The sequence below is a fragment of the Leuresthes tenuis genome, unplaced genomic scaffold (genome assembly GCF_036924035.1).
Source record: "Leuresthes tenuis unplaced genomic scaffold, fLeuTen1.0.hap1 SCAF_15, whole genome shotgun sequence".
In the NCBI taxonomy this organism is placed as follows: domain Eukaryota; kingdom Metazoa; phylum Chordata; class Actinopteri; order Atheriniformes; family Atherinopsidae; genus Leuresthes; species Leuresthes tenuis.
Window position 1 is genome coordinate 23,757,579 of NW_027325369.1, and position 26,924 is coordinate 23,784,502.

The 26,924-nt window shown below is 40.5% G+C and overlaps 2 protein-coding genes across 5 annotated transcripts in view; one reads left to right on the forward strand and one right to left on the reverse strand.

The window, feature by feature from the left end:
- Positions 1–236: 236 nt before the first annotated feature.
- erg28 (ergosterol biosynthesis 28 homolog) lies at positions 237–2,616 on the reverse strand. 3 transcript variants are annotated; one of them, XM_072365011.1, is made up of 5 exons: positions 2,594–2,616; positions 1,588–1,752; positions 1,133–1,223; positions 926–1,044; positions 237–800 (listed from the first exon to the last, which is right to left on the reverse strand). In XM_072365011.1, exons 2-5 carry the CDS (start codon positions 1,718–1,720, stop codon positions 712–714), a joined length of 432 nt encoding a protein of 143 aa, XP_072221112.1. In that variant the 5' UTR covers positions 1,721–1,752; positions 2,594–2,616; the 3' UTR covers positions 237–711. The 3 variants fall into 3 exon arrangements, with proteins under 3 accessions (XP_072221112.1, XP_072221111.1, XP_072221110.1); XM_072365010.1 differs by lacking the exon at positions 2,594–2,616 and adding an exon at positions 2,068–2,125; XM_072365009.1 differs by lacking the exon at positions 2,594–2,616 and adding an exon at positions 1,989–2,073.
- A 559-nt stretch (positions 2,617–3,175) lies between these two features.
- The window catches only part of ttll5 (tubulin tyrosine ligase-like family, member 5), a 54,734-nt gene continuing 30,985 nt past the window's right edge, over positions 3,176–26,924 (forward strand). For both annotated transcript variants that reach the window (XM_072366128.1, XM_072366129.1), the window contains exons 1-15: positions 3,176–3,287; positions 5,952–6,058; positions 6,165–6,247; positions 6,859–6,965; positions 7,202–7,332; positions 7,445–7,527; positions 10,048–10,117; positions 10,213–10,297; positions 12,717–12,818; positions 12,931–13,022; positions 13,138–13,245; positions 20,637–20,718; positions 21,011–21,072; positions 25,429–25,514; positions 26,035–26,076. In XM_072366128.1, coding sequence (XP_072222229.1) covers positions 3,229–3,287; positions 5,952–6,058; positions 6,165–6,247; positions 6,859–6,965; positions 7,202–7,332; positions 7,445–7,527; positions 10,048–10,117; positions 10,213–10,297; positions 12,717–12,818; positions 12,931–13,022; positions 13,138–13,245; positions 20,637–20,718; positions 21,011–21,072; positions 25,429–25,514; positions 26,035–26,076 — 1,299 coding nt within the window. In that variant the 5' untranslated portion in view covers positions 3,176–3,228. The remainder of the gene's footprint in view (positions 3,288–5,951; positions 6,059–6,164; positions 6,248–6,858; positions 6,966–7,201; positions 7,333–7,444; positions 7,528–10,047; positions 10,118–10,212; positions 10,298–12,716; positions 12,819–12,930; positions 13,023–13,137; positions 13,246–20,636; positions 20,719–21,010; positions 21,073–25,428; positions 25,515–26,034; positions 26,077–26,924) is intronic.

Here is a 26,924-nt window from a genome sequence, read left to right on the forward strand (position 1 = left end):
AAACAAATGACTGAAGCACAGATGCAAAACAACCGCAAAGACAGGGAAAGATACCAGGCAGAAATGTAATTAGGACAAAGAAAGGAAAACAAAAGTAAACTCGTAAAATGTGTGTATGCATGTGTCTTTGCAGTTTAGAGAGAGTCTTAGGATCCCGAGGAATCTCCACAGTGTAACTATATTTGAATTCGTCTCAGGTAATACCAACACAGCTGAAATGCTGGAAATAATGAAAGTCAAATTAAAAATGTTGCCTTTAATCAACAAGAAACAAAACACAATGGAGACTTAAATGTTCACCAGAAATGAATGGTGAATCTGAGCTACTGTTAAAAACACGAACAGAAAGTTGTTGTTAGGTCACATATGTACCCTAAGTTATCGTCTCATTCAGTGGCACCAAACTGAAACTGAACCCAAGTTAACTGAAATGATGGTTATGGCTTAATCCTCCGGCATATTGCTCATTTGAAGGTGAAGTGATTAAAAACCAGCACATACTAACCACTGAAGTTTCACTCCTGACTGCACTGTCAACCGTACAAGCAGGATGTTTAAGTATCAAGACGCGGATTCAAATGGTAACGTTGAAAATGTCACAGTAGAAAATGAATTTACATCAGGGGCCTTTTTCTTCTCATGCCAAGAAGCGGCACACAGGGGCCGGTCCACGAGTGCCTGCTGGTGGTGGATTCAATCGGCACAAGGAGACTAGTTCCTCTTCTTCTGCCGTGCTCCCACTTCCTCCTGATTCTCCGGGATACACTGGAATCCAATGAGCATTCCTATGATTGAAAAACCTGGAGAAACAACAAAATCCTGTCAGATTTTTAAAAATCTAACAAACTCTGAGAAGCTATAAACCTTAAAACAATGCATTTGGGTCATTAAATTAGTGTGAAAACCTCCATCTATCAACACCCACTTGCAACAATGAGCGGTGCCATGACTCCAATAGTCAGTGGTGCAGTTTTGTAGATGAAGACTTCAGACAGAAAGTGTCCCAACGCCAACACAAATGTCCATAAGGTGATGTGATACAGCCTGCAGAAGACAGCGTGACACACTGTAACAGCATGATGGTGTGGACAACCACAAGAAACAAGCTCCGACACTCAACAAGCAGCCTTACGTTCTATTCTGGATATCAATGGCACAGGCGCAGCGGATAATCGATGACAGCAACGTCCAAATGCCAAATGTTCGAGCTTGGAGGCCGTTCACTGAGGACGTGGGCGGAAAAAGGAAAGAATATCATGACAGAGGCATCAGAATATCCAGCATTAGTCATTCTTAGACAGTCAGAGGAGGGTAAACCTTTATCTTCTCTGCCAACTTTTGGGCACTGACATCCATAATCATCTGTTATACTGGTATCAAAAAAGCAGTGTAGCTCTAATATTATCAACTGATTACATAATCATCAAACGATGTAGTTGTCTCCACTGAAAAATTACAGATTTAACATCACATTAAGGAAATCTTAGAGCAGTAAGATTTCCTTCAGTTTGTAATTTGCTGCTATTTTCTGTTAAAGAAAAGGGTTTTATGTAGTTTTGAGGAATCACAACAGCATCAGCTGCTCACCAAACTCTGGTGTGCCCGTGTACAGCTTCTCAGACAGAAAGCTGTGATCTCTGAAACTCTGCACGGTGTTTCCCATCGCGATGACGGACACCATCACCAACCAGCTGCGGAGGACGTTCAGAAAGCGGCTCATCTCTTCTGTCACTGGGACGCACCTTTCAGAAACTATTGGCAGCAGGACAGACAACCTCAAACTTAATGCAATAGCAGTCTCTCTGTTTTATATATATATACACACACACATATTTTTTTCCGTCAAGCACATCAGATGGAGATCATCTATAAATCAGGATTATGTCAATGAATCATATGTCGAAGCAAGCTAACGCTGCTGTGAACTGGTAATACAATCTGTATGACAATTACAACAAAAACATTAAATGAGTTGCACAAATACTTACCTGGCAACGCCAACCAAACTACAGTGTAAACATGTTAGTAGGAAAACCACAGTGGGATTGTACATTTGTGACTATTTACTAGCACTTGAAACGGTGCGTCCTTCAATCTTGGCCCACAGGGTTAACCAATGACAAAGCTCAAAAGATGGCTTCATTTAATCGTACCATCATTGTGATTGGTCCTTCTGTGATTTACGACACCGCCCATTTTAACGTCTAACCTATAAGAATCGAGTATCGTGGACAGTTCGCTTGGTTGTATGGTAAACACAGCAAAAGAAACATTCGTGACTTGCTAGTGTCTTTGTAGACAGGGAATTAGATGTTATTAGTGTTACCATCCATTAAAAGCAGATTTTTTAGAATGATAACTTGTAGCCTGTTAAAGCCAAGTAATGCGCGTATCGACTGGAACTAAACTGTATATATATTTAAATTTACTTCCGCAATAATTCCAATTTGTTCTTAACCAAGTGCACTGTTGTCTAAAAACACCATTCCCAAGAACACATTTAATATGAATCCTACACGGACATACGTATCCACTGATAATTACAGAAGAGATGGGCTCCCATTCATTTTTACCGTTACACCTGTTAGCTTACCTATCGCTGGATTGATGGTGCGGTTCAAAATTTGGTCACGTGGACGAATACCGCTATCGACTGCGCATGCTCCCTCCTCTGTTGCTATTCAGTTGTTGTAGTTACCAGGAAGATTAACCGCGATGATCAACTGGCCCTGGTGATACAAGCTGGCTAACTGTTAGCAGGCTCAATAGGAATAAAAGGCAAGTTTATGTTGATGTATATCCACATCGAGGTATACAAAACCTCTGCCGTAGCGGTCTTAAACTAACCAGACTGTGGCTCCGCATACATACGTAGATAGCATGCTGATAACGTTATTTGGCTAACGCTTTCTGGATTGTCTGTCTTTCGCAGCCTCTTATGTTTAATAGGAGTAAGATGGTTTCACGGCGGCCACAAGTAGACATAAAGGTGTTATTATCGAACTGTGTACTAAATTTATTCCACCACCGGACGGTGCCAGTGTTATGTTCAGGAGTGTAGACTGTGCAGATTGTTATTGCAGTATTATATGTGGAAGGACTGGTACTAATTTGGCTGAGCTGAGTGGTTTTTTTTGCTGTTATATGTTATACATGCCATGGTTAAAATCTAGCTGCTTGATCCCAGTAAAGCTCCATCAGACAGTCTGTTCCCTACTTAATGTGAAAATGCCAGCTGTGGTCACGGAGAAAGATGACTCTGGATCATCCTCAGAAGACGAGCAAGAGTAAGTACAAATGTTATGCTCCTGAAATATTTGCCTTAAGAAAAAGTAGACTCTGTTATGTGCTCTAGAGATCATGCTGTCAAATGTCAGTGGCGTTAAGACACCTGGACCTAATCTCCTTACTATGGAGACTAAGATAAATTGACAATAAATTTGTTGTTAACTTTCAAATTGAATAATAAAGAATTAGAATTCTGAGGTTAAATAGTCTATGCTGTAATTCTGTCGCTTGTGTAATAACACATCCCGTTTGAAACAAGAGTCCCTTCAGAGTTGATTACGCCCTTTTATAATTGCTTAAAATGTGTCTGGATGCGTGTGTGTGCGCAGTGTTGCAAGGGTACACATCCAGGGCTTATGTTGTGCTTAAAGCAGATTAAAAAAGAAACACTAATTGATAGAAATGTATTTCTTATTGGTTTATTTTTCCAATATGCACGTTGCTTAGTGAATGTCCTTAACGAAAAGTCTCGTTGCTCTCAGAATTGTGGCACAGAGAATCACAAGCTGTGGAGATGCTGCTGCTCACAGTCGGTGCAGCTGGTGGACTTGGCCGGTCCTCTTACGTGTCATTTAGGTTCTTAGCCCACTGATCCTCTTGGAGGACATCACGAGAGTTGCTTCTTAATAGATTATTAACATGGAACCACGGTGGACGAAAGGCCTTTTTCTCTGCTGTGGCTTTCGTCTTTGCGGTTCGCCATGATTTATTGAATATGTAATGTAATCTTTTCAGGATTCTTCAAGATGTTCAGAGCTCGATTTAATAATTGATGCCAAGATACATTTAGACAAATTGAAAGCTTCAGGTAACTTCATTTATTGACTAAGTTCTGAACGAGGGAGAGGAAGCTCTAGCTCTCGGGAGTAGATGAGACAGTTGGTCTCTTGTATATCTGCCAAATAATTCCCTCTTAAGCTATTCTTAGCCATACCAATCTGAGTGTTACTGTGTCTGCCTTTAGGCTGCATCCTCTAAATTCATTTGGACTGCCTAGAAATAGAGTTTAACCTCCAGATGACTAGAGCTGCTTCTACTGATAGGGCAGTTTTTATGCACTGAGGTGCCACGTGAGTAGCAACAATACATGGTTACCCAAATATATCTTCCTACTAAACACAGAACATTACCTCCATGACAATAGTAACACTGATTATTTTAGGATAGACTTTCACTGAGACTGTACACCAGTTCCCAGCTGAACATACACAGGAGTAGTCAATAATTTAGATTAAGGTGACAATGGACAACACTTAATAATGCAAAGAACTTCAAGGTATAGTTTACAGGTAAATTCAAGAGATCTAGTTTTAAGACAAACACATGGACTGTAACTGAATGTACTGTTGGACATTAAATGTGGCAAAAACACAAGACCGCAGTACAGTTGGGCTTGAAAGAAGTTTTTTTAATTGAATGAAAATGGTAATAGCATGAACCTGAGAGAGCAGATGTTCAACAGTCTTATGTGGTGGGGATGATCACGAATGAACAGGTTGAAATATACGCCTGTCTAGATGTCTTGAGTTTGAAGTTTGGACAGGAGTACGTCTACCACTGTGATGCATCGCCTCCTCTTTTAGCAACACTCCGTAAGCATTTAGGAACTGTGGCGAAAGAACAATGGCTGCAGTTTTTGTTTTTCAATTCTCGCTTTATGTTGTCCGTCGACAGCTTAACAGTTCGGCACCTGTGTCGTTTCATAATGTGCCTAAATATATGTAGTGGGTGGCAGGTCTGGACTTCAAGCGGCCCAGTTTAACACCTAAAACGTTTAAATTATGGCACCAAACTGTCATAATTAGTCAAAAATGTGTTCTGTCTCCAAAAAAGAAAACATCTTTCTCAGTTTCAGCATCTGACATATTCTTTTTATACTATCTTCAACTGAATATAGGTTCAGAGGCATTTCAGTTTTTAACTGTGTCCAGTTTTCAAAAGTATTCAAGCATCGGAACACTTTACTAAATGTCTGTAAGTGAGAATGATAGAAATTTACAGAGAATTCACCGTGAGCCTGACGGTTACGTCAACACCCTTTGTGTCTACACAACAGGACTGAAGCTACTCGCTGGTCCTGTAGGTGGCACATATCCACAATGAGCAGCAAGCTGAAATATGATCCAAGTACCTTGTCTAAAAGTGCCACCTGAATATCTCAGTGAAATGGATATCTGCTACACTCTCAGACATACCTGGATACTTGGAAGCTAGGGGCTCGAATTGCTTACATTTCACCCCCCTTTATCTATAGCAGTCATACCTGATTGAGTCCCACTCCATCATCATGCCACCTTATCTTAAATTTACCCCCTGATAAGCAGGCTGTGGCTGGTACTGCGAGATAGTCTGGACTTTTACAAGGGTGTTTGTCAGTGCAGTGCATGGGATTGTTATTACCCAGCAATGAAACTGTGTGAGGTTCCTTCTTTATCTGCCTGACTGAAATAAACACCATGTTGAGATGCATTCCCTCAGGGTTAGGTAAGCTGCCCATATAGGCAGGTTCACGTCATCCTGTAATGGATGCCAAAGACTTTGGTTAGTGAAATTCACAAGTGGATCTCTATCACAATGTTACCGGTCTTTTTCTCCGTGTATGTTGTTTGTTTTATCAGATTCTTTGCCGTAGTTTCCGTCTTATCTGATTGTTTTTCCTCTAGAGACCATCCTTGCGTCACATGGAGCGGCCTTAGCAAGACAATCCCAGTTCTCCTCTTTATACCTGAGGCGATCGTTGCAAAAGATAGGACCATCTGCTCTGTTGGAGGTGCGTAAAACGTGGTGAAGTCACATCAAAATATTAGAATTTAGAGCCTCAAGAAGGTGGATAATAAACCCGTTGTCCCAAATGTGTTTGTGTGTGTTTTGTCCAGAACGATATAGCATGGCCTTCAAGATTGTACGCACAGAGAGCCGCCTGGTACGAGGGTTACTCACCAATCATGGATTCCATGAGGTAATGTTTATTCTTGAATCATGCCAATGTGGAGGATTAGTCTAAATCTGGCAAAAAAGCTGTTTTTTTTTTTTCATTTTTTACAAGACATGCAACATATGTGCATGCTCTGCCTTCCAGGATACAGGATGTATATTTTTTTTCCTTTCATGGCTGTGGAAAAGGAGTAATAATTTGACCTCATGAGCATTAGTCTCGTTTCCTTGGTCTTTCCAAGCAGTTACAATTAAATCCTTTTTCATTTCATGTCAATGCTCGTTGACTCCTGGGAATCCACAATCAAAGGCAGACGAGTGTCTCGTGCTGCCTCAGCAGAGCCAAACTTTAATAAGCCTTTATTGCAAACATCTGGCACCTACAGAACGGTGATGTGAATTCGGCCTCCTAACGAATCATTGGAATAAAACAAAAACAGATAAAAATGACATTTGCAGGGATGAAAATGTGCGAGTTGGCTCTGATTCACAGAATTTAACGCTGCTGTTGGTGTTCAGTCACTATGAAGAGCAATAGCTAGACTTTCCCTTTGCAGAGTTATTTCACTGTGTGCTAAATATCTAAATAACCTGACCCAGTGTCGGTTGAATTAAATCATTGTCTTTGCTTTTCAGGTTCACCCAAACAGTAACGACTTTAACCTAATGTGGACAGGATCTCACCTGAAGCCTTACATACTACGCAGCCTTCAAGACTTCCAGAAGGTCAACCACTTTCCCAGGTAACAGAGTGCTCAAATACACGAAAGCACTGCCTCTGTGTTATAAATATCACTGCGGAGCCGTTCCAAGAGCCTCAGTGCAGGCAGTGTGTTTTTTGGCTTCCGCTGCGACTCGCGTTTAGTTTGGAGGGAAGCGTGAAACGAATGATACTGTCAGGCAGAGGGTGTTGTGCAAATGTCACGCATTCATGTGTTTGTTCTGTCAGTTTCAAACCGGAGGCTGTGCTCATTTCCAGGTCATATGAATTAACGCGCAAAGACCGTCTCTATAAAAACATCCAGCGAATGCAGCAGACTCACGGCTTCAAAAACTTCCATGTCATTCCTCAGACCTTCGTGCTTCCCTCTGAGTACCAGGAGTTCCGCAGTAAGAGATGCCCACCTGATGCAGCAGAGCTACATTTATATTTACCACGTTTACCATCTGTGTTGCGTCTTGGTCTCCGGCTGAGTGTTCTCTCCTGTTTTACCACTCGCAGATTGTTTTGCCAAGGACAAGGGCCCATGGATAATTAAACCAGTAGCTTCTTCAAGAGGACGAGGCATCTACTTGGTCAGCAATGTGAGTCAATTTGGCCCTTTTAAAATTGTCCTCCAATGCTGGCAATTGTTTAACAGTTTGAAAACATGAAACCTTTCGGCTTTGAGCTGCAGTTTGTGGCTGTGGTCCTCAGGCCTTCATGGGCCGATGAAGGCCAAAATGTGTGTGCGAATGTTTAAAAAGACCAGCCAAGTAAATGGACCCCGTGTTATGAGTTGTGTCGACCTTTGAAACATCTGTGTCAGAGGTCAAGAATAACCCTTCAAGCTTGAACATAATTCCGAGTAACTGTAATATATTTTTCCCTGTTTACCTTAAATCACTGTGTGTCTCAGCACAGCTTGGGTGGTCTCCACCCACAGGTTGGGAAGCACTGCTCTAAATACCTCTTTCAAACAAAAATAAACCTGAGTCGGTCGGTGTGAATGGACTGACACGTGTTTGCACTGACAGGTAAAATAATTCAGTCAAAAACTGTCATTCCTTTGTTTTCTGTAGCTGATAAAACAGCACCGAAGAAGAAAAAAACCACACATTTTCTGTCTTATTTTTCTGGATACATGCTGTGTACGGTGACCCTGGCGTAGAAAACACAACATTATTGAGCAAAACTTAATAAAGTTATAACTGTGACATTTGCATAACACAACAACATTTCCCAAATCACATTTTTAAAAATAAATCATGACTTCTGTGAAGCCTCGTTGCACAGACCTCTGCAGGGACGCACTATGAAGCCTGTTCAACACTGCCAGGCTCTCTTCTTTTGTATTAAAATTCCTCTCAGCGATAACAGGTGCCGCTCCTTTACAATAACTATGATCGTTGTTAATCTAGACATTCCTTTTATGCGTCATGCTGCAATTAGGATAAGAGAGGAATGCTGCCAAAAAGTTGTAAGCAGGTCAAATTAGTAAGTTAACACATGCCTGCTGTGTATAAAACTCTTTAACTTTGAACTTGATGAGCTGTGCATTTAGCTCTGACAGCGTTCCATAACATGGAAATCATGATTTAGTCAAGCATGTCACTGACCAATCATGGCGAGTTCTTATTGATTGAATATTTCCTGATGTGTAGTCTATAATAATTGATTTTCTAATATGCGTTAGGTCTAATATCAGCAGTATAGAACAGACTTTTGTACTTGTTCATTCGGAGAAGACATAAAAGCTCATTGACGACGCACAGCCGACGTTTTGCTTTACTTCTTTTTCTTCTTTTCTTTGACTTCTTTGAGGGCACTATCTCAGGCTCAACAGGTTTGGATATTTTAAGTTTTACTGAAAACCCACCTGAGTTCTGGTCAAAACGACTGTTTTTCAGTTGGGATTGAAACCCATGGTTGGATTAAATCCCGAGTAAATATTGAATGATTGATTTTCTCAATCAGAGCTTTATTAAAAGTCCTCTTTCAGCTTTGTCACAGTGTCACACATCGACCTTCAGTACTTCTGACTGACAACATTTAAATGTTGCTTCAGTCTGATTTTGCTCTCTGGGGAATCATTGTGTTTTCTGTTCGGGTTTTCTTTCTGTTTCTGTTATGTTTTATGAAACCTTGTGTCGCATGAAATACGTTGCATTGTTTGGATTTGAATTCCACACCTACGGGCCACCGTAGACCTGGAGTTCAAACTGACACAGCGACAGCAGACAGTTAGAATATGTCAACACAGACCGGAAATAGCACAAAAATACCTGATCTCTTTGCTAAGCTCTTCCAAACAACCTCCCTGTCAGTGTCAATGAGTTTTGCTTTGTGTGCATGAAACATTCCCTCTTATGCACGTCTAAGCGTGCATTCACTTTAATGGTAAACCTCGTGGGAGTTTCATGTGCACACACTGACATAAAGAAGTGCTGTGTGAACTCAGGCAGTCATTTGGCCAGATGCTATCTGTGTGTGGGGGTGCACTGATACAGCTGTCTTTGAAATAAGTATCAACCAGACATTAATAAGCTCTGCGGAGTAAATCACACACGTCCAAGGCCTTGGCTCTTAGAGGAGCTCAACAAGGTTCTCACTCTTGGAAAACACACGCATGATTCTTCTTCTTCTTCTTCTTCTTCTTCTCAGGCATTTTTATAAAACAGTGGAAAGAATGTCAGCTTGATATTTGGAGAGAAGAAAGAAATACGTTCATCTTTTTGGTTAGGTTTTCTCTGAACTCCAGCCAGCTCTGAGGTTACTCTGCACCCCCCCTTCCAATCTCTTCTCAACTTCGCCACCTGCAACACATTTCAGCCTCATAAATGACCCATCTCCCACCACCGCATTGTGTTTTTATAGGCTGTTATTGAAGGTTGACCTGCTATGGCCAGCGTCGCTAAAACTTTTTCCTCGTCTGATTGTTCTTTGATGTTTGTGATTAACAGCAGAGTCACGTCAGCTGTTTGGAATCGAGTGTTTAATGCTGTTCTATATGAATTAAGTTGCAGCCTTGAAGCTTTAACTCAATGAGAAAAAAAGACTGCCTGCACGTTCCTCTTTGTGTGCTCATCATATTTTCCTCTGCGTTGTTTTTTTTTCATCTACAGCCAAATCAGATTTCCATGGATGAAAACATCTTGGTGTCTCGCTATATTAATAACCCTCTACTGATAGATGGTGAGACACAGTTTTTCTTAGTATTTTAAAGATATTTGGACAGATTTACACTGAAAAATCTTTATGATTCACGATAAATTTGGCTTTGTTTACAGAGTTCAAATTTGACGTTCGGTTGTACGTGTTGGTAACATCGTACGATCCACTCCTCATCTATGTGTATGAGGAGGGCCTGGCAAGGTGAGTTCATGTTGGTTTGAGAATGATTTATGTGATGGTCACTGGATTTTCTGAGGACAAAAAAACTATGAAGGCACAGATGATATCTCAGATCAAAAACTGCTGTTTTATGGAATTAAATTAAAGCAAAACATTTTTTTTTTTAAATAAAAGTAGTGGACCTGTAGCTTATTGACAGCATTACATCTAAATTCGCCCTAAACATCCACAGTTTACCACACTAACAACCAAAATCTAGAAGGCCTGGTGCAAAAATATGCTTTCAAGTTCAACTGTGTCGATAGAGGTTGACCAATGTTTTCATTGAAGTGATTTTGTCACCTCACAGGGAGAGGTGTTTTGGGTTTAAACCTGCCAATCCATTTGAGCGGAGGCCCTTCCTGTTTAGAGTTAGCACTTTCTTCCTGAGTATGTCCAAAAACATGCAGGTTAGGGTAATTGAGCGAGTGCCACTCTCAGATGGACTGGCAGCCTGTCCAGGAAATGCTCTGCCGCTCACCAGAAATGAGGTGGTTTAGGCTCCAGCTCCCTGTGACCTTGTACTGCTTCAGGCATGTAGCATTGACAGATTGATGGAGGTATTTCTTTGCTAATATTTGACAGGAGGACAGATTAGTTAAAACATGTTCACAACTATTCGCTGTGTACAGAGATAGCAGTGTAATTACAAGCTTACGAGAGAGCAAACACATTCTCCCCCTGTTAGTGTTGCAGTATAGGTGTGTGTTTGTTGCTTGGTTAGTCCGTCCATCCTGCTGTCTGAATGAGTTTTCCTCCTGCCAAAATGAACCATGGGATTTGTGAAAACCCTCCCCAAAAGAGATGAATAAACCCAGAGCCACCCCCGACAGACAGATTTGGTTTTGGTTCCGCTAATTGTGGAATGAGATTCTCCTTCTTTAGAGCGACACCAAGTGGTTCCAGAGATTGTTTTTTTTTCTGCAGGTGTGTTTTTGTGTGTGTATGTAGGGGTCATGTGTTTTTATATGTGGATTTATTTGCATTGATATATCTACCTATCTGAATATCGTGTTGACTACCTACGTAAAGGTGAAAATATGGTGTGAGTGGAAGCCCTGCATTGAGGTGTTTTTTTTGTCTGTTCTATAATTGCCTTTGACAGTTTGAAAATTGCAGTTAAGTTAAAAAAGAAGGGCAGAGTTCAGTTTTTTTTCTCCTCTTTTTTTCTTACACGACTTTGGAGACAGATAAGAGGCAGATCTCGCTTTCTGTCTGTTTGACCAAAGCACAAAACAGAATTCTTTTCTCGCATGGAAATTTCATGCATGTGATCAGATGTCCCCTCTGGATGCACTTAATGTTGAACGCTTTGATGGATGTCAGGGCTGTTTAAAAACAAGACAGTGTTTCCCAGCTGTTTAGCAAAAGAACACACAAGATGTGATGTGAATCAGAACCGTGACTTGGATGACCATCATGGGAAGGGTAGGTTGAAAACTTACCAACTTATCCACTTTTCATCTGTTAGTGGTTAGTGTTAATGTGGTCTCTGATCTTTATTTATGGAATATGTGTGTACATGATGTCAACAGTAGACAGTGTAAAACTTATTTTCTAAACTAGTAGCACACATTCCTCTTTATGTTTTCTATTATGGGTATTATTCTGGTTGCATATAGGATTATATTTGAAAGATTTAGCAGAAAATCTAATAGAGTTCACCCGACAAACTGGAGAGATAAGGCTTTTTAGGGGATTTGTTAGAGCAAATTCAGTTCATTCTGAGACTTGCTGTTAGATCCGAAATGGTGGAGTTCTCTCTGTTTCCAGAGGAGGGCATCCTCCACTTTAGAGACTCGCTGCTGTAGAGCGTGTATTACTGGCGATTTTGAAACAAAGCAGTCTATTGTTTCACTTGTTGGATGTGCTAATGAAATCTTACTGATTGTGTCATTGTTCAAAGACCATTACTGAGGAGGACTTTTATGTAATTGTGCTGCATTTTTTTTGGCTCTGGCCGTTCAGTGCAAGAATAATTTACCAAATCAAGAACAGGCCATGATGAGGCACAGGTAGGCCGGGAGAGGGTAGATGATTTATAGAATGACTGGCTAGCGGCCTCGCTCTGATAGAAGTATGTGCTCATGCTGGAAACAGTGTGCCACTGCCCTCTTATTTGCTGGCTTCGTTATCAACTGTGAGCAATAAATCATGGAAATCATGAATCCCGCTTTTATCTTCTGACATTCCTTTGGTGGTGTTGGTATTCAGGTAGATGGTGCGTGCCAAGGAATTCTGATTATTGCACATGTGGCATCCACTCTCCTCAAACACTACCAGAGATTAATCTCTTCCCACAGCGCCCCTATTATTCAGTCAAGTGTCAGCCTCGTGACTGTGAAAGTGAAATGACGCTTCTTCTCCTCCAGTTGTATAAACACACACTGCTCGTCCACAGATTTGCTACAGTTAAGTACGATCGGGCTGCAACCAACATCAAGAACACGTTCATGCATCTCACCAACTACAGTCTGAACAAAAAGAGCAGTGATTATGTCAGGTAAGCCTTATCAGAGCTCATCGTGTAATTGAATGTGTGCTGTTACGGGAACCCCACTGACTCATCCCTTTACTGCAGCTCGGGTGTTTGAAGTGCTTTTCTTTCTTTTCAGCTGCGATGACCCTGAAGTTGAGGATTATGGGAACAAATGGAGTATGAGTGCAGTGTTGAGGTATTTGAAGCAGGAGGGAAAGGACACCACATGTGAGTCAGACCTTCACCTTTTTCTTCTGATTTTCATTAAATCATGCTAATTCTTTCATTGAGTCAACCTATTAATTTTCTCTTAGGTAATTTATTTTCATTTTGTCTCTCCCAGTGTTGATGAAACAAGTCGAAGACCTCATCATCAAAGCTGTGCTGAGTGCTGAGCTACAGATAGCCACCGCCTGCAAGACGTTTGTTCCTCATAAGACTAATTGCTTTGGTAATCTTTTCTTAATCATCTTGAAATATTTCTTACTTAATTAAAATTGTTTTACTAGAGCTGCATTTAAGAATCATAACAGACGCCACTCCACAAGTATGTCTTTTGAATGAAACCTGAGCTTTGGAAAAATTCCTCCTTTTTTTGCTCACACTGCAGATACACTCACACATATGTAGTCATGCACATTACCACACCCCTCATATTTCCTTTCAGTTTCAGATTCATTGTCCAACAGTTCCTCCATACTATTTGTACACTGAGCCACGCTGAGGTAGTAGACAGTCATTCTTCAGTGTGGAGCCTTCCTGCCTGTTGCTGCCCTCTGACTGGCTGTCGGGTCGTGGAGGGCCTGTTGACTGAAGCAGGAATTTGCTTCTTCTCCTCTGTTGCCATTCAGCTCTGCCTGATTTAGGCTGACTGTTTTCTTGGCTAGTCTTGCTTAGCAGCAGGCTCGTGTGAACTCCATTTTGGAGCCATTACCCATGTTAGTGTTGGCACTAATTGTCTGCGCTCTTTCTCTGAGTCTGGCAGTCTTTCTGCGATTTGGGGTTTGAAAGTGAGCACGTTGGCTCAGCCTGCCTCAGCACCACTGTCTCTTTTTTACTCTCTTTTTCCCTTTCTGTTACAGTTTCTTTTTGTTTATAATTTTCCCGCTCTTGCTCACACTCACTTTCACCTCTCAGATGTTAGAAAAATAAAGGGCTTTGCAGTTGTGACCGGCTTCCCGAGACAAAATAGCCCCCTGATTGGTGGTTGTTTGGGCTGTATGGGGCTGTATCAGAAATTCGCCTGCATAAAGATGCAATCTCCACCCTGAGCATCTCTACTATGTTGAAAAAACCCCCACATTAAACAAGAGTGTAAAAGTTGACCATGCAGGTATTTACAGTGTGGCCTACCAAGCCACAGCCTGGCTCTGATACACACCTGAGAGACATAAATAAACAACCAAATGATTTAGAAGTTTTTAAAAACCTTGGAGAATGACCATCTTTCTGCATAGATATGTCAGAATCGTGAATGGTTGTTTGTCTCAGCTGGGATAGGCTCCAGCCCCCCCGCAACCCTGAGTTGGGTTAAGTGGGTACAGAAAATGGATGGATGGATGGAGTTTGAAGAAGACTCCGACAATATGACCGTGGATTAGTACTTCAAGAAATTCAAGACCATAGTTGCCTCCCACTGAAGTGGTCTGTCATCAAAGATCACTCCACGAGTGTGTGACAGTCTGACAGATCATAAAGAAACCCAGGGTAACTTCTAAGCATTAAAGGTATCTCTCACATTGGAAAATTCCCAAATCCACCATCACTGTCATCAAAGATCACGATCTGGAAAAACTGGAAGGCTTTGTGGGAAAAAATAGGCCAAAATACAGCTTTTAGGTCACAGCTGAAGTGTTATTTTTGGAGAGAGAATAACAGTGCCTTCAACAAAAATAACTTTATTGCATCAGTGAAACATAGTGGCGGTAGTATCATGGTTCGGGCCTGTTTTGCTGCATATGGTCCAGGGCAGCTTGTCCTTGGTGGTGTCTTACTTTGCTGTTTTTGAGGACATGAAAAACAGAAGGTGAATGGAAATGGTTAAAAAACTTCCACGAACGTGCAAAAATGTTTGTAGACTGAAGAAAAATCTTTTTGGGAATCCTGCCCGAACTGGTGAAGATCGAGCGTGACTTATCAGCTCTTGTGATTGACTGTCCTTTTATTACATAAGGTCCCAGATATTCAAAGAGATTAAATGATTCCTTGAGAATAGCTCTCTCAGTGTCCGCCGCAAGGTTTGCTTCCAGTTTGGACAACTTCTGCTTCTACTGCATTACAACCCCTTGGCGATGTAGCCCGTTCTGCCAAAACGGTTTGATTTACGTTTCCTTTTTTTCAAAAGATTGCTTCAGATTTGGTTTACTAGTGAACGGAAATACCGGCTACTTTTAGAGAAATAATGAATTCTTATGAACAGTGGATTGTAAGTGGACATCTGTCAGTGAACTGAGTCCAAAGAGAAAGTGTTTCATACAGCAAGACAATGATCCTAAGCACATATAAGTCATTCTACCAAAAAAGTATTAATGTCATGTTTTGGAATCAAAGCCTGACTGTAATCCAGTAAAAATGTTGTTAATGGACCTGAAGTGAGCAACCAACATCCCAGAGTTAAAGCTTTTCTGTATGGAGAACTGAGCTATATTTTTTCTGGGCCAATTTCAGGACTGATCAGCAGTCACTGCAAATGTTTAGTTGCAGTTATTTCAGCTTGAGGGTGTCCCACCGGATAGTGAAAGCAAAGGTTCACATGCGTTTGTCACTCACACAGTGAAATGTTGGATCATTTTCCTTGAAAGATAATATTTCTACCCATAAATAATTGGGTTCTCTTCATCACCTTCTTGGACTTTTTATGAAAAACTCAAGATGTTTAGATGATATGCATCATTTTACAGTTGAGCTGTATCCTCTCTGAGAGTGAAAAGGACAAGTGGAAAACTATTTGCTCTCATTCAGTATTATTTCACAGGTTTGCCTGTATTTTGATTTATTTGTGTCTCGACATCTCCATATCCCCCATATCCAAGTTATAGAAAGCCTCAAAGAAGTTCTCACTCTTCATAACGAAAGTAATGGCCATGCTCTTGCAAATTTCAACAAGAATTCTGGAAAGACAAAACCATCTGAGGCTGCACTGCGGTGTTAAGGAGTAAATATGTAACCTTTGAGTTTAGACATAACGTGAGAAATTAGGAAATTGACCTTAGTCGTGTCCTCGTTGCTTATGGCTGCATTTCTCTTATTTGGCTCTTTTCTTCCTGGTCCCCTAGAATTAGATACAGTTGAAAGTTGTGTGTTGGTTAAGCAGAGTCGAAAGTGAGTCCAATAATCTATGGAACAAACACAATTACGTCCTGCACATTTGATTAAGACACATAATAGTCTGTGGTCTGCTGTCAATATGCCCGCTGCCTTACTTCAGTCGTATCGCTTTACTGTTGAATTTAGTGTAATTTTGTTGTCTTCGGATGGCCTCACGCAACTTAATTATAGCATTCATTCATAGTCTGTCTAAAGGATTAAGTTTCCAAAGGCAGACACTGACGGTTCCTGAGGACCACCCTCATCCTCTCTCTGTTGATCTGTCTCTCCCAGTGTGGTCATATTGCATGCAAACTCCCTCTCTGTGTGTGAAAATATATATGTACAGTGTAAATATCGGGACATGCAGGAACCCATCTAAAGTGTGAGTTTAGACCAGTATGTTTTTGTGGCTGTTTCTTGTCCCTTAAATAAAATCCCATCCAAGCCAACTGCATGTTATATTCTGTTAGCTCTATTCCTCCTCCTCTTGCGCTTATCCTTACTACAACCTCCCACCCAATGATTTACAACACACTCCGCTTCCTTGGCCTCAGCAGCTGCCTAATAGTAAACAGGTAAAGCATCAGCATGCATGGCAGCAAATACATGCGTGTTAGCTCAGCAAGCATGCTGATAAAAGCAGCCATTGTTTAGAGTTTTTATACAGTCTCTGGCTTGTCTGAAAGGGAATCATGCAAGACCATGAAGCACATTATAATCTTAATTTACTGCAAATTGTTCCCTGCCATTTTAATGTCTATTAATGACTTTAATACAATGTTTATTGTTTTCAAATGGGATTTCTTCCTTTTGCTCAAATTGCACGGTGTATCTAAATGGGCATACCGTAACAAAATCTTTTTATAGCGTCGTAATGTCTCATGTGGGAAGAAATAAAAACATTTTTTTGTTTTTCAGTGTAAGAAGTGTATGGAAGCGTGTGTGTGTGTCTGTAGGGAGAAAATGCCACCCATGCAGCTCCTTACCGCCGCCGTGTGATTAATGGACAGGCTTTTTTGCTGAGAGATGCTGATTACGAGATGTTTTGACTAAGATCTGATTAGCCAAGCCAAAGGCCTATTTTATTACACACAAAACATTCCACTTACTGGTCCTGTGTTCCACTGAGTGTCCCTCATTAAGTGCTGAGTGTGGTTGGATCTCCCGTCTGTGAACCACTCTCCCTGTTTTACATTTGTCATATACTCCCACACTTCACTGTGGTGTGGTGTTTGTGTCACTGTGATGACAGTTAGGCTGCTGTAAAACCGAGTCTTTTTAAGAGTGATTAACAGTGTAGGTTCCACTATCACAATAAGACTATATGGGGCTAACTGGAACTTTAATTTGTTGTCTTCAGAGTGTTTTCACAACTGTGGCTCCAAGCTGCTCTGCTGTGCTCTTTGCAACAGCAGTGAAACAGTTTAGCAGACATGATTTATCTTAGAATGACGCGAATGTAATTCAATTGTCCTCGCCCATGAAGAAAACACACATGAAGGATGCTGTTGTTATTGTGGGCCACCAAGCTGCGTGGCCAGGGTGGGGAGATCATTGTTTTTGGGCGTTTGTCCCTTGTGGTAATTTTTCCAGCAGCACCCCTCCTATAATAAAGAAAAAATAAAAGCTCTTCATCATCCCTTTTCTCTGCCATGTTTTTTCTTTCTCTCCCTCCCTCTTTAATGGGTGTGCTGTAGATGTTCATCGCCTCTCGTCTCCTTGTCTGTGATGCTTGTTGTGGGCTGTCTGTGGGCGCATTTAAAAGTGCTCCCCCGGCAGCGGTCGAGCCACAGAACAAACGTGTCTGACATTGAGCGGCTCGGCAGGCTTGCGGGGCATCAGCGGCGTCTGCTTCTAATTGGGGGAAAATTCGTGGCACATGGAGTCTGCTTGTCGGGGGCTGGTGAGGTGGTGTAACACCTCCCCATTTTCCCCTGTTGTTGTGGTGCCACTGATGAGGCACTGCAGGCTCAAAGCCAGCATTCTGTTCCCCAAGACTAATGGATAATGTTTTATGATACACACACATACGCACACACAAGCGCACCATCTTTCTTGTAGCCTCGATCTGTGCGTGTTTTTCTACAATACTGGATGGAATAGGATAAGCTTGCAAGTGGAAAATAGAATCTTATTGCTCTGCTGAAACGAGCAGTTTAGTGGTGGGGGTCCAGTCCGTCCTGAGAAGTTAAAGATGGCAGTGGCAGCTTATGTTGCAGCTCTTGGCTCCTGGTTGTATGGCAAACTTTGTTCTGTTCCATCATGAAAATTCAATCTGCAGTTCCACCAATTTAAACCCAATGACACTACCATGCGTTAAACTCCCAGTGCATGTGATATACAGTAACCTGATCACGAATAATAAAACCCTGTTTGGATTTTTTGCTTTCAGAATAGATAAGTGCTTTAAGGAAAACTTGAAATCACAACGTATATTAAAAAAGGAGGAGTTTGTAAAAATAAACGGGAAATAGCACGTTAATATACATTCCAAGTAACATCTAAAACTACCCCCATTTGAAGAGATACTTGCAGATTTACTTTTTTACTAAGTGGAAGAGCAACAGTACAAAAAGTGGATGGTTTGTGTTATTGGGTCACAGTTGTGTACAATTTTGGTTAAGTAGACAAATTAGACCAATTTGTTTTAAACGTTCAAGACGAATTGCGTGTCTTTGGCCATTTTTAAGGCACTCAAATGACGCACTGTTCAAAAGACAGTAAATAAAAAGTAATATGTCAGCAGAGCACTCTAAACTCCAAAGGAGCTCACTGTAGCTCAGAAGTTCATCCATCCGCGGGGACTTCAAGGCTCATTTTATCACAAAACTCTAACTCTGATGCCAGTTGTAGCTTGAGCTTAGCTAGTGTGGCAAGTATCTCATGCTCTGCACCTATTGTCACGGCTGTAATGGTTCTACAAGAATACACCTACCATTAAACCCTTTGCTCCAAGCTATTTCAACAACACATGATACCACAGAGATGACATACCACACTGATTGATCATGTAATCTTTCTTGTTTAGATTAAAGAAATACCCTACACCAAAACAGATTTTAGTCTATTTGGGCACAACAAATGAGTTACTCTAAACATTAAGGCAGGTGAGCTTATGTAACCTACAAAATAACATGCAACAAAGAAAAGTTTGTATGTCTGAGTCATTTTCTTGTGAAGTCAGTTCTTCACGTACAAGATGTTATGATTACTTTACCACTTTTTAGGATGTTTAACATCTGTTCTCGAGTAACTGTAATTAAAAAATAGATTAAAGTAGTAAACGGAGCATATTTAAGACATAAAGTCCTGCATTTCCACTAAAATGATCAAAAGTCTTGGCAATGCCAGATGAAAGCACGTATTTTTACCTGGTGTGATGCAGCATCTGGTGTGAGTTTTAAACTGCATTGTGCATTCAATTATGTACATCATATTTATATCAGTTGTTTAAATTATAACAGTTTGGTTTTATCAGTGTGACGTTAAGTACAATAGCAGGCCACTGCTGCTTGTCACGCTGGCTTTTGTATGCTTAACACTGGCATTGACCTGGGATGCTAGAACAAACAGTGCTGGTTATTGCAGCTTTGAAACCTCCACCCCCCCGGCCTATTCTCAACACAGTCTGTTCTTTTGAAGTGCCATTAGAAGGATTTTTCCTCTGGCTCTTTGGCTGGGCTTTACCCTATCCCTGTAAAAGAGTGTGGTTTCCCTGCACGCTGCTGCTGGGGCCGGCGGGTCGTTGGCTTACTGGGTGACACTCCCCAGAGCAGTGTGAGGCCTTTCATATGTCACATAGGCCGACTGCTGCAGTGAGCCATATATCAGTCAGTGAAATGAGAGAAAAAATCGGGATGGAATGGATGGATGATTTCTTTTTCTTTCTTTTTTACCCTGGGAACTTCCTGACCACTTTGTGAAAGGCTTTTATTGTGTCACTCAGTGGCGAGCTGTTACTGGAATGAAATACTGTATATACAATACATGGCCTAAAGCTTTTTAATTCTCTAGGTTTGGCCACTTGGGACACACCTTCACATTTCCAACTCATGATGGAGCCAAAGCTTTTTTCTAGTAGCCATTAGGATCCCATCCTAATTGTTAATAAGAAGTGACAATATGTAGACTTTTTAACCTCTCGGGGAATAAAATAATTATCGGCTGCATGTATGAAAATATTTGCAGCTACGCTTTGTTTTTGATCTACTGTCCTATATAAGCAGCATCATGACAGATGAAATGTGTATGTACTTAGTTATTGTAATTGATCCACTTCCTCAGTAGCAGGATTGGTGAATGTTTCTCTCTTGAATGATTGGGTACATAACATGCGTGTAATCAAAAACAGAAAGATGGAAGCCATGCTGCCAAATGCCACATATGAAAACTTTGGAAAGGTTTCTGACTTTGATACCCATCAGCCTTTATTTACACAGAGCAGATTGTTGTTTTTTCTAATCCTGTCTGTCTCTTCTGGCTGCCCTGTCTGCAGTAAAAACCTTTTGATTAATTTTGTTTCTCCCTCTGTAGAGCTGTATGGTTTCGATGTGCTCATTGACTCCAACCTCAAACCCTGGTTGTTAGAAGTAAACCTTTCTCCCTCCCTGTCTTGGTGAGTGACTCAATCATTTCATCCTTTTATTTGTTATTTCAGGGGAATCTCTTACTGAAGACATTCCATTTACCCTGCCATCTCAATAAAAGGGCTTTATTTAAATATGTACGTGGGAAAATGTGAATATTATATATATATATATATATATATATATATATATCTCTGAACTTCTCCGAGTGTTTAGTCAACTTAAGCATCTCCTTATATCAGCTGATCTGTTTTGCTCTAACATCTGTTTGTATGGTGTTCATTTTTTATTTTGCTTAATTAAAAATGTACTTAATTACAGTGATGCACCTCTGGATCTGAAGATAAAGGCCAGCATGATAGCAGACATGTTTTCACTTGTGGGTAAGTACATGTTGAAACAGTGAGGGAATACAACTTTCCCACAGTTTTCCCACATGTAGTTACACTTCGTGGATTTCGTGGATATAAATTCAGTCTTTTTTTTTTTTTTAAAACAACAACTTTTATTGTTACTTTTATTGTTTTAGTCTTTAACCAGGAAATGTCCTGGAGTGGTCAAGACAGCAGCAGTTCACATTAAAGTGAAATAAGAACGTCTAACTAAAACATAAAACCACAAGATAAATATCACAAGTGCAACCGATGCCAGGATGAAATGATCAATGTAAACGTGCATTTTAAAGTTTCTGCTTTTTACACTTTACTTGTTTTATTAAAATTTTATTACAAAAACGCAAGTTTCATTTTAAATCACATTGTATTTTCTTGTATTAATTTTGTGCGATCAGCTTCTTTAATTTGAAGTGATTTTAAAAGATGGTTCCATGCAAAGGGAGCAGCATAAGTAAGTGCCCTTTTTTCCAATTCAGTAAGGGCACCAGAAACAGACAGCAGGAATAACTCCTGAGTAGATAAAACTTGTAGATGAAAACATACCAATGACTGAGTCATCGTGCAGACAGTTTGGGCCAAGTGACGCGAGCAGACAACAAGCAGTGGCTGGCTTGAGAGTTCGAATTTTTGACAAACCTTAGAGTGATAGACTCAATCTAATGTGTGCGCAACATCATGAGAAAGCATTCATGTAAGAAAGCGTCATCGTGATCCATCACAGACATGAAAGTAGCAGCAGAAAGTATACGGACAACTAAATTCAGCTTAAGGTTTTGTACGAGTTGGTCTGGATATGAAGTGTAAAAGATAAAGAATGTTTGATTACAATTCCAAGATATTTGTAATTAGATACCGATTTAGTGACAGAGCCTTTATAAGTGGTAATAGATTGAATATTTAGTTACCTAGATTTTTCATAATTGAGCATCATTGGTTTAGTTTTGTTGGAATTCAGAACAAGGAGGGCAGAGAGCAATAAGTAACATTATCAATTTCATCAGAGTCAAAAAATGGATTAGAAAGATTTTGATTAAGACGATTGATATATAGAATGAATAGGAGTGGTCCCAGGACCGACCCCTTGGGAACACCCATCAAGCAGGCCGAAAAGTAAATTTGTCTGTCTGCAAACTAAGATCTGCCTGACTGGTAGTTTTCAAACCAGCAGACAGTGTGATCTGAGACTCCCACACTGAGAAGTCTTTCCTTCAGGAATACGTGACCCACAGTAAGAAAAGCTTTAGATAGCACAGTGTATGTTATTGTCTAGAGATTCAATAAAAATACTATTCTACTTTTAAAGCTGCTGGAATTATACTGTAGATTTTCCTAAAAAAAACGATTGATCGAGAGGTTATAAAACCTCAAATGGGCCTGTCGTTATTTACTGTTATATGATTTAAACCTTGGATAGCCGTCATCAGCTATGAAATAAACTACATAGAAAAATTGGGTAAAAAAAATAAATTATACTAAATTTGGGGAAAATATCATAAAATCAAAAGTGTAATTACTTTGTTTTCTTCAACGACTCCAAACAACTTTGCCGCTGGTTTGCTGTTCTTGTAACCAGCAGGTTTCAAACTGTTAGGGACAATCATCTATTGTTTAATGTTTTCCTGCATTCCACAAGTTGAGTTTGCACAAACTGCTGAAAATAGCTGTATGGCTTCAAACTCGGCGCTTCAGTGTTGAGAGAATAAACCACAGCCTTTATTAATGAACATTAATTACTTGCAGATAAAATTGTCAACACAAGCTTTAGTGTTTTTTTTTTGTAGTCATTAACTCTGAGCCAAAGGCCAAGATCAGCACTGCATATGTAACATTGTTGAGGAGTAGTGAAAGATAAGCATCTCTGTTCTGTCTCCTCCCTTCTTAATTATTGATTTCTCAGTCAGAAGAAGAGCTAAGCTATGTATATGTTATATGTATATGTTAAGCTAAGCATAGTCACAAACATGTACTGCTAACATACACCAGTACATAAATATGCACATACCATCTCAGATTTTGTGTCTTTCCTCGTAGATGCAAATCAAAACACTAAATCCTGGAAAAAAGGAGACCAGCATTGTGTTTGTTTAACGTTAAGTAATCCTCAGCTTTGCCCTTATCACTGTTCACATTATACACTGAGCCCACTGATGAACAGGCATAAATCTAAAGTGGCACTGAGCCATTATATCTATCTGTGGTTTTAGCCTAATGATATTCGAGGAATGGCTGTTTACATGCATGTGTGCACGAGTGCATGCTCAAATATGTGTGCATCTTAGCCTGGGCCATGCTGTGGCTTGAAACCCTCCCCCCCAGGCTCATTAAATGAAAGAGTAGAATCATAAATTGCCAGTTATCTTTGGACTGAGACGCTCCTGCGGGTCTGGGGAAAATGAGCAGTGGCATGTAAAACACAGCACATCTATTATGTACCAAACAAACTAAGTCGCTGTTGGCTGATAACACTTGGGCTCCATCCCAGACCTGTAAATAATGACAGCATTCCATTAGCATTCATTTTCCGCCTGCGTGTAACTGTCAGCTCCGTGTCGCCCATGTTTGTAATAATTGCTGTGTTTAGGCAAGAGCATGGCAGGGGCCTGATTTCTACCCGAAGGCTTGGATGAGGTAGAACAAACAGCTTCAAGCTCAAAGCTGTCAATAGTATACCATGATCACGAGTTAGCTTTGGACGAGTTTAGGAATCAATAAACAGAGCGTTATTGTCTGGAGTCTTTGTGGCATGGCGTGAACATCTTCATGAGAAATGTGAAGTGACGAATATGATGCACTTAAAAATGAAGATTTGATAGACTAAATCATCAACCGTGGGTTGAGAAGGTAGTGCAGCATTTTGGACAATTCATCAGTAAGATCAGTAATCTTTTCAGAATCGCTAGCTTAACTTAGCTCAGCTTAATTTAGAAAAAAGACAGGAAAATGTTTGCCTCACTGTGTTCAACAGTCACAGAATTCACCAACCAACGATTCTGAAACTCACAATTTAGCATACTTACAAACAAATTGTAATAAAACAAGTGTAAAAAACAAACTTTACTAGTTTACTAGTCTTTACTAGTTGCCTGGCAACTGCTCAAAGTGTCCCCTGAGTCTGCACTTCATGCTAACTTATGTGAATAAGCTTCTGGCTTTTATATTTAATGGATAGATACGCAGTGGTAGAAAGTAACTCAATAGAGTTTCTTAATTACTTTGGTATTAATTACAATTTTGAGTATTGCCTTGTTGTGCTTCTTTATACTTTTGCTCTACTTCACTATAGAGGTGGATAAGAGGCCTTTCTGAGCAAAGTTTGCATGTTCTCCCGGTGAGCGCGTGTGTTTTCTCGGGGTATTCAGGTTTCTCCCTCAGTTTAAAAAACTTGAAGCATGTCATGTTAATTGCTGTTTATGAATTGACTGAGCTATGAGTGTGAGCAGTTCTCACTTGTTTCTGTGTTGGCCCTGTGCTGGATCAGTTAGCCATTCAGGGTGTAGCCCGTCTCTCACCTGATGACAGCTGCGATAGGCTCCAGCACCCCCACAACTGAGAACATAATGAAGCGGGTGTAAAAAAAATGAATGGATGGATGTTAATCGTGAAACCAGTGGTTTCCAAGCATTTTGTCTTCTTGCATCTTGCAACATTCAGTGTGTAGTCTGGTCACTGTGCCAATATTGTCGAATATTCTCACATGGTTTAATTTCAAGATATCTTCAAATGATTGAAAATCAGGGATTTGAGAAAAAGCCCAAACACTAAAAAGCTGACATATACCTGGTATCTCGTTGTACAAAAAAAAATTACATAAAGTGTATATAAAGTAGATCAAAGCTGCTTTACTTGCAAGAGCATGAACAGTGACACACGATGACGCTTCAGTATTAGTATAAAAATATATTATGTCATGATAAATCAGCTTTAGTGACCAATCCAGTGCTTTAAAACAAATGTTCTGCCAACAGTAATATATGTAAATTTTCACGTAACTTGTATTAACTTATTTCTCAGTTCTTGATAAAAAAAAAGCGGGAGATGGGATTTCTAAAGATGTGAGACAGTTTCCTTAAGCAAGAAAGCCTGTCTGTGGTCCACATCAGGGGGCCGTGGTTGCTTTGGGCAGCAGTGTGTCACCATGTCAAAACAGTACAGTCCCTAATATATGTATAATATAATGCCTTTGATTTGTTTGATTTATTATCTCCATGTCCCCACATATTATACTTAAGCATCTTGCACAAACATTAAAGAGTTGATGCAATATATGAAGGTCGTGGGAATGAGTCACATGTTTGAAACAAAATCTGATTGATATACCCCTTTGTGGTTCCTCTGTCTCTGCAGGCTTTGTGTGTCAGGACCCCCTGTCGAGACAGCCTCGCTCTGACAGAGTCACCCTTGAAAAGCACCCGGCAGGCCTAAGAGCACAGGTAGAGAACACTAACATGCACACAGACCTGTGCACTCGTTCACCCTTCCTCTTGAAACACTCTTGTCTTCAGTCCCTTTGTTTCTTGCAGTACATTCCTGCCACTGCCAGTGAGCTTTTCTTTTAGCCTCATGGAAAATTCACTGTAATGCAAAACAACTGCTAATGCAATTACAGTGTTTGAGTGACATCAGTTTGTAAGAGCTACACGCTGCGCCTTATTGTTTTATCATTTCTAATCAAATGAGTAATGTTCTCTCTGGGTCGTGTTGCTTAATGATGCCACAACAGCTAATGTATTTGGCTCCTTCGTTCGACTACTGCACCAAGTTTTGACGCAGCGTTGCTGGAGAAAGATTACTAAACTGGACAGATTTCTGCTCCACCTAAAATGTGTTTAGGAGCTTGTTTAGATATACAGTAACACTGTTTCATCATAGCAGGCTGATGTGGTTTGCATACAGTCTGCATGTGCCTTTGTAAGGGCGAAACAGTAATGCTGATGCAATGTCTTCACCCAGAAATGTTTTTCTGCACCGACAGCCACAGCACACTGCAGACTGGTAAGTTTTGTCCTGACTCAGAAATATTAATCTTCTTTTGCCTTGTCCCTTTGCAATTCCCTGATGCCTTTTTTGCATTACCGGTAAGAAACTGCTTGCTGCTTTTTACTGCTTTTATTTGATTATGTGGCTTCACAATTTTTCATCCTGACAGACAGATGGCAAATATCGATTCCTAATGCTGTAGTTAAATTGAATCTTAATTACATTAGCGAAATTAACTTTGGAAGAAAGTGCCTCTGATGCCGCAATGCACCACTTTACTCGACAAATCAGAAACTTTGCTGCACAGAGTCTCAGTTGCCCAGGGGTAACTAAGTAAAGCCCAGTATTACACAAGGGCTGTCACAGAGGCTGTTAAAGAACATGGGGCCTACAAATAACCCGTCCTTTCCTTTCACTCTGATCAGGGGCAACAGTTGAGGCTTTTTCGGAGGGATTACAGCTCGTCACTTTTTGGCTGCTTATGTGCCCCTCCAGCTGCGTCAGTCAAATTAAACCCAATCCCCTGCTATTTAGATGACAAATTTTGTATGTGATCGTGTGGGGTTGTGCCCCACTATCTGGCCCGAGTTCAAAACTGCATGCCAAAGTTGTCAGTCACAGAGGCCGCCAAGAATACAAAAGCATCGCAAAAATGCTCTATTTCTGTAACAGGCAAAAAAGAGGAGAGGGCGGTCCTGGCAACCAGCAGTGTAGTTTTCACATTTTTCATTCATAAATGGAGATGAAACGCATAGATGTAAATTAATTATGTTTTAAAAGTTAATGTTTGTCGGTAGGAGTTTACTTCTTCTACCGGAATGTAAGACTACCTTTACAACCTTATAAACATGATTTAAGACCCC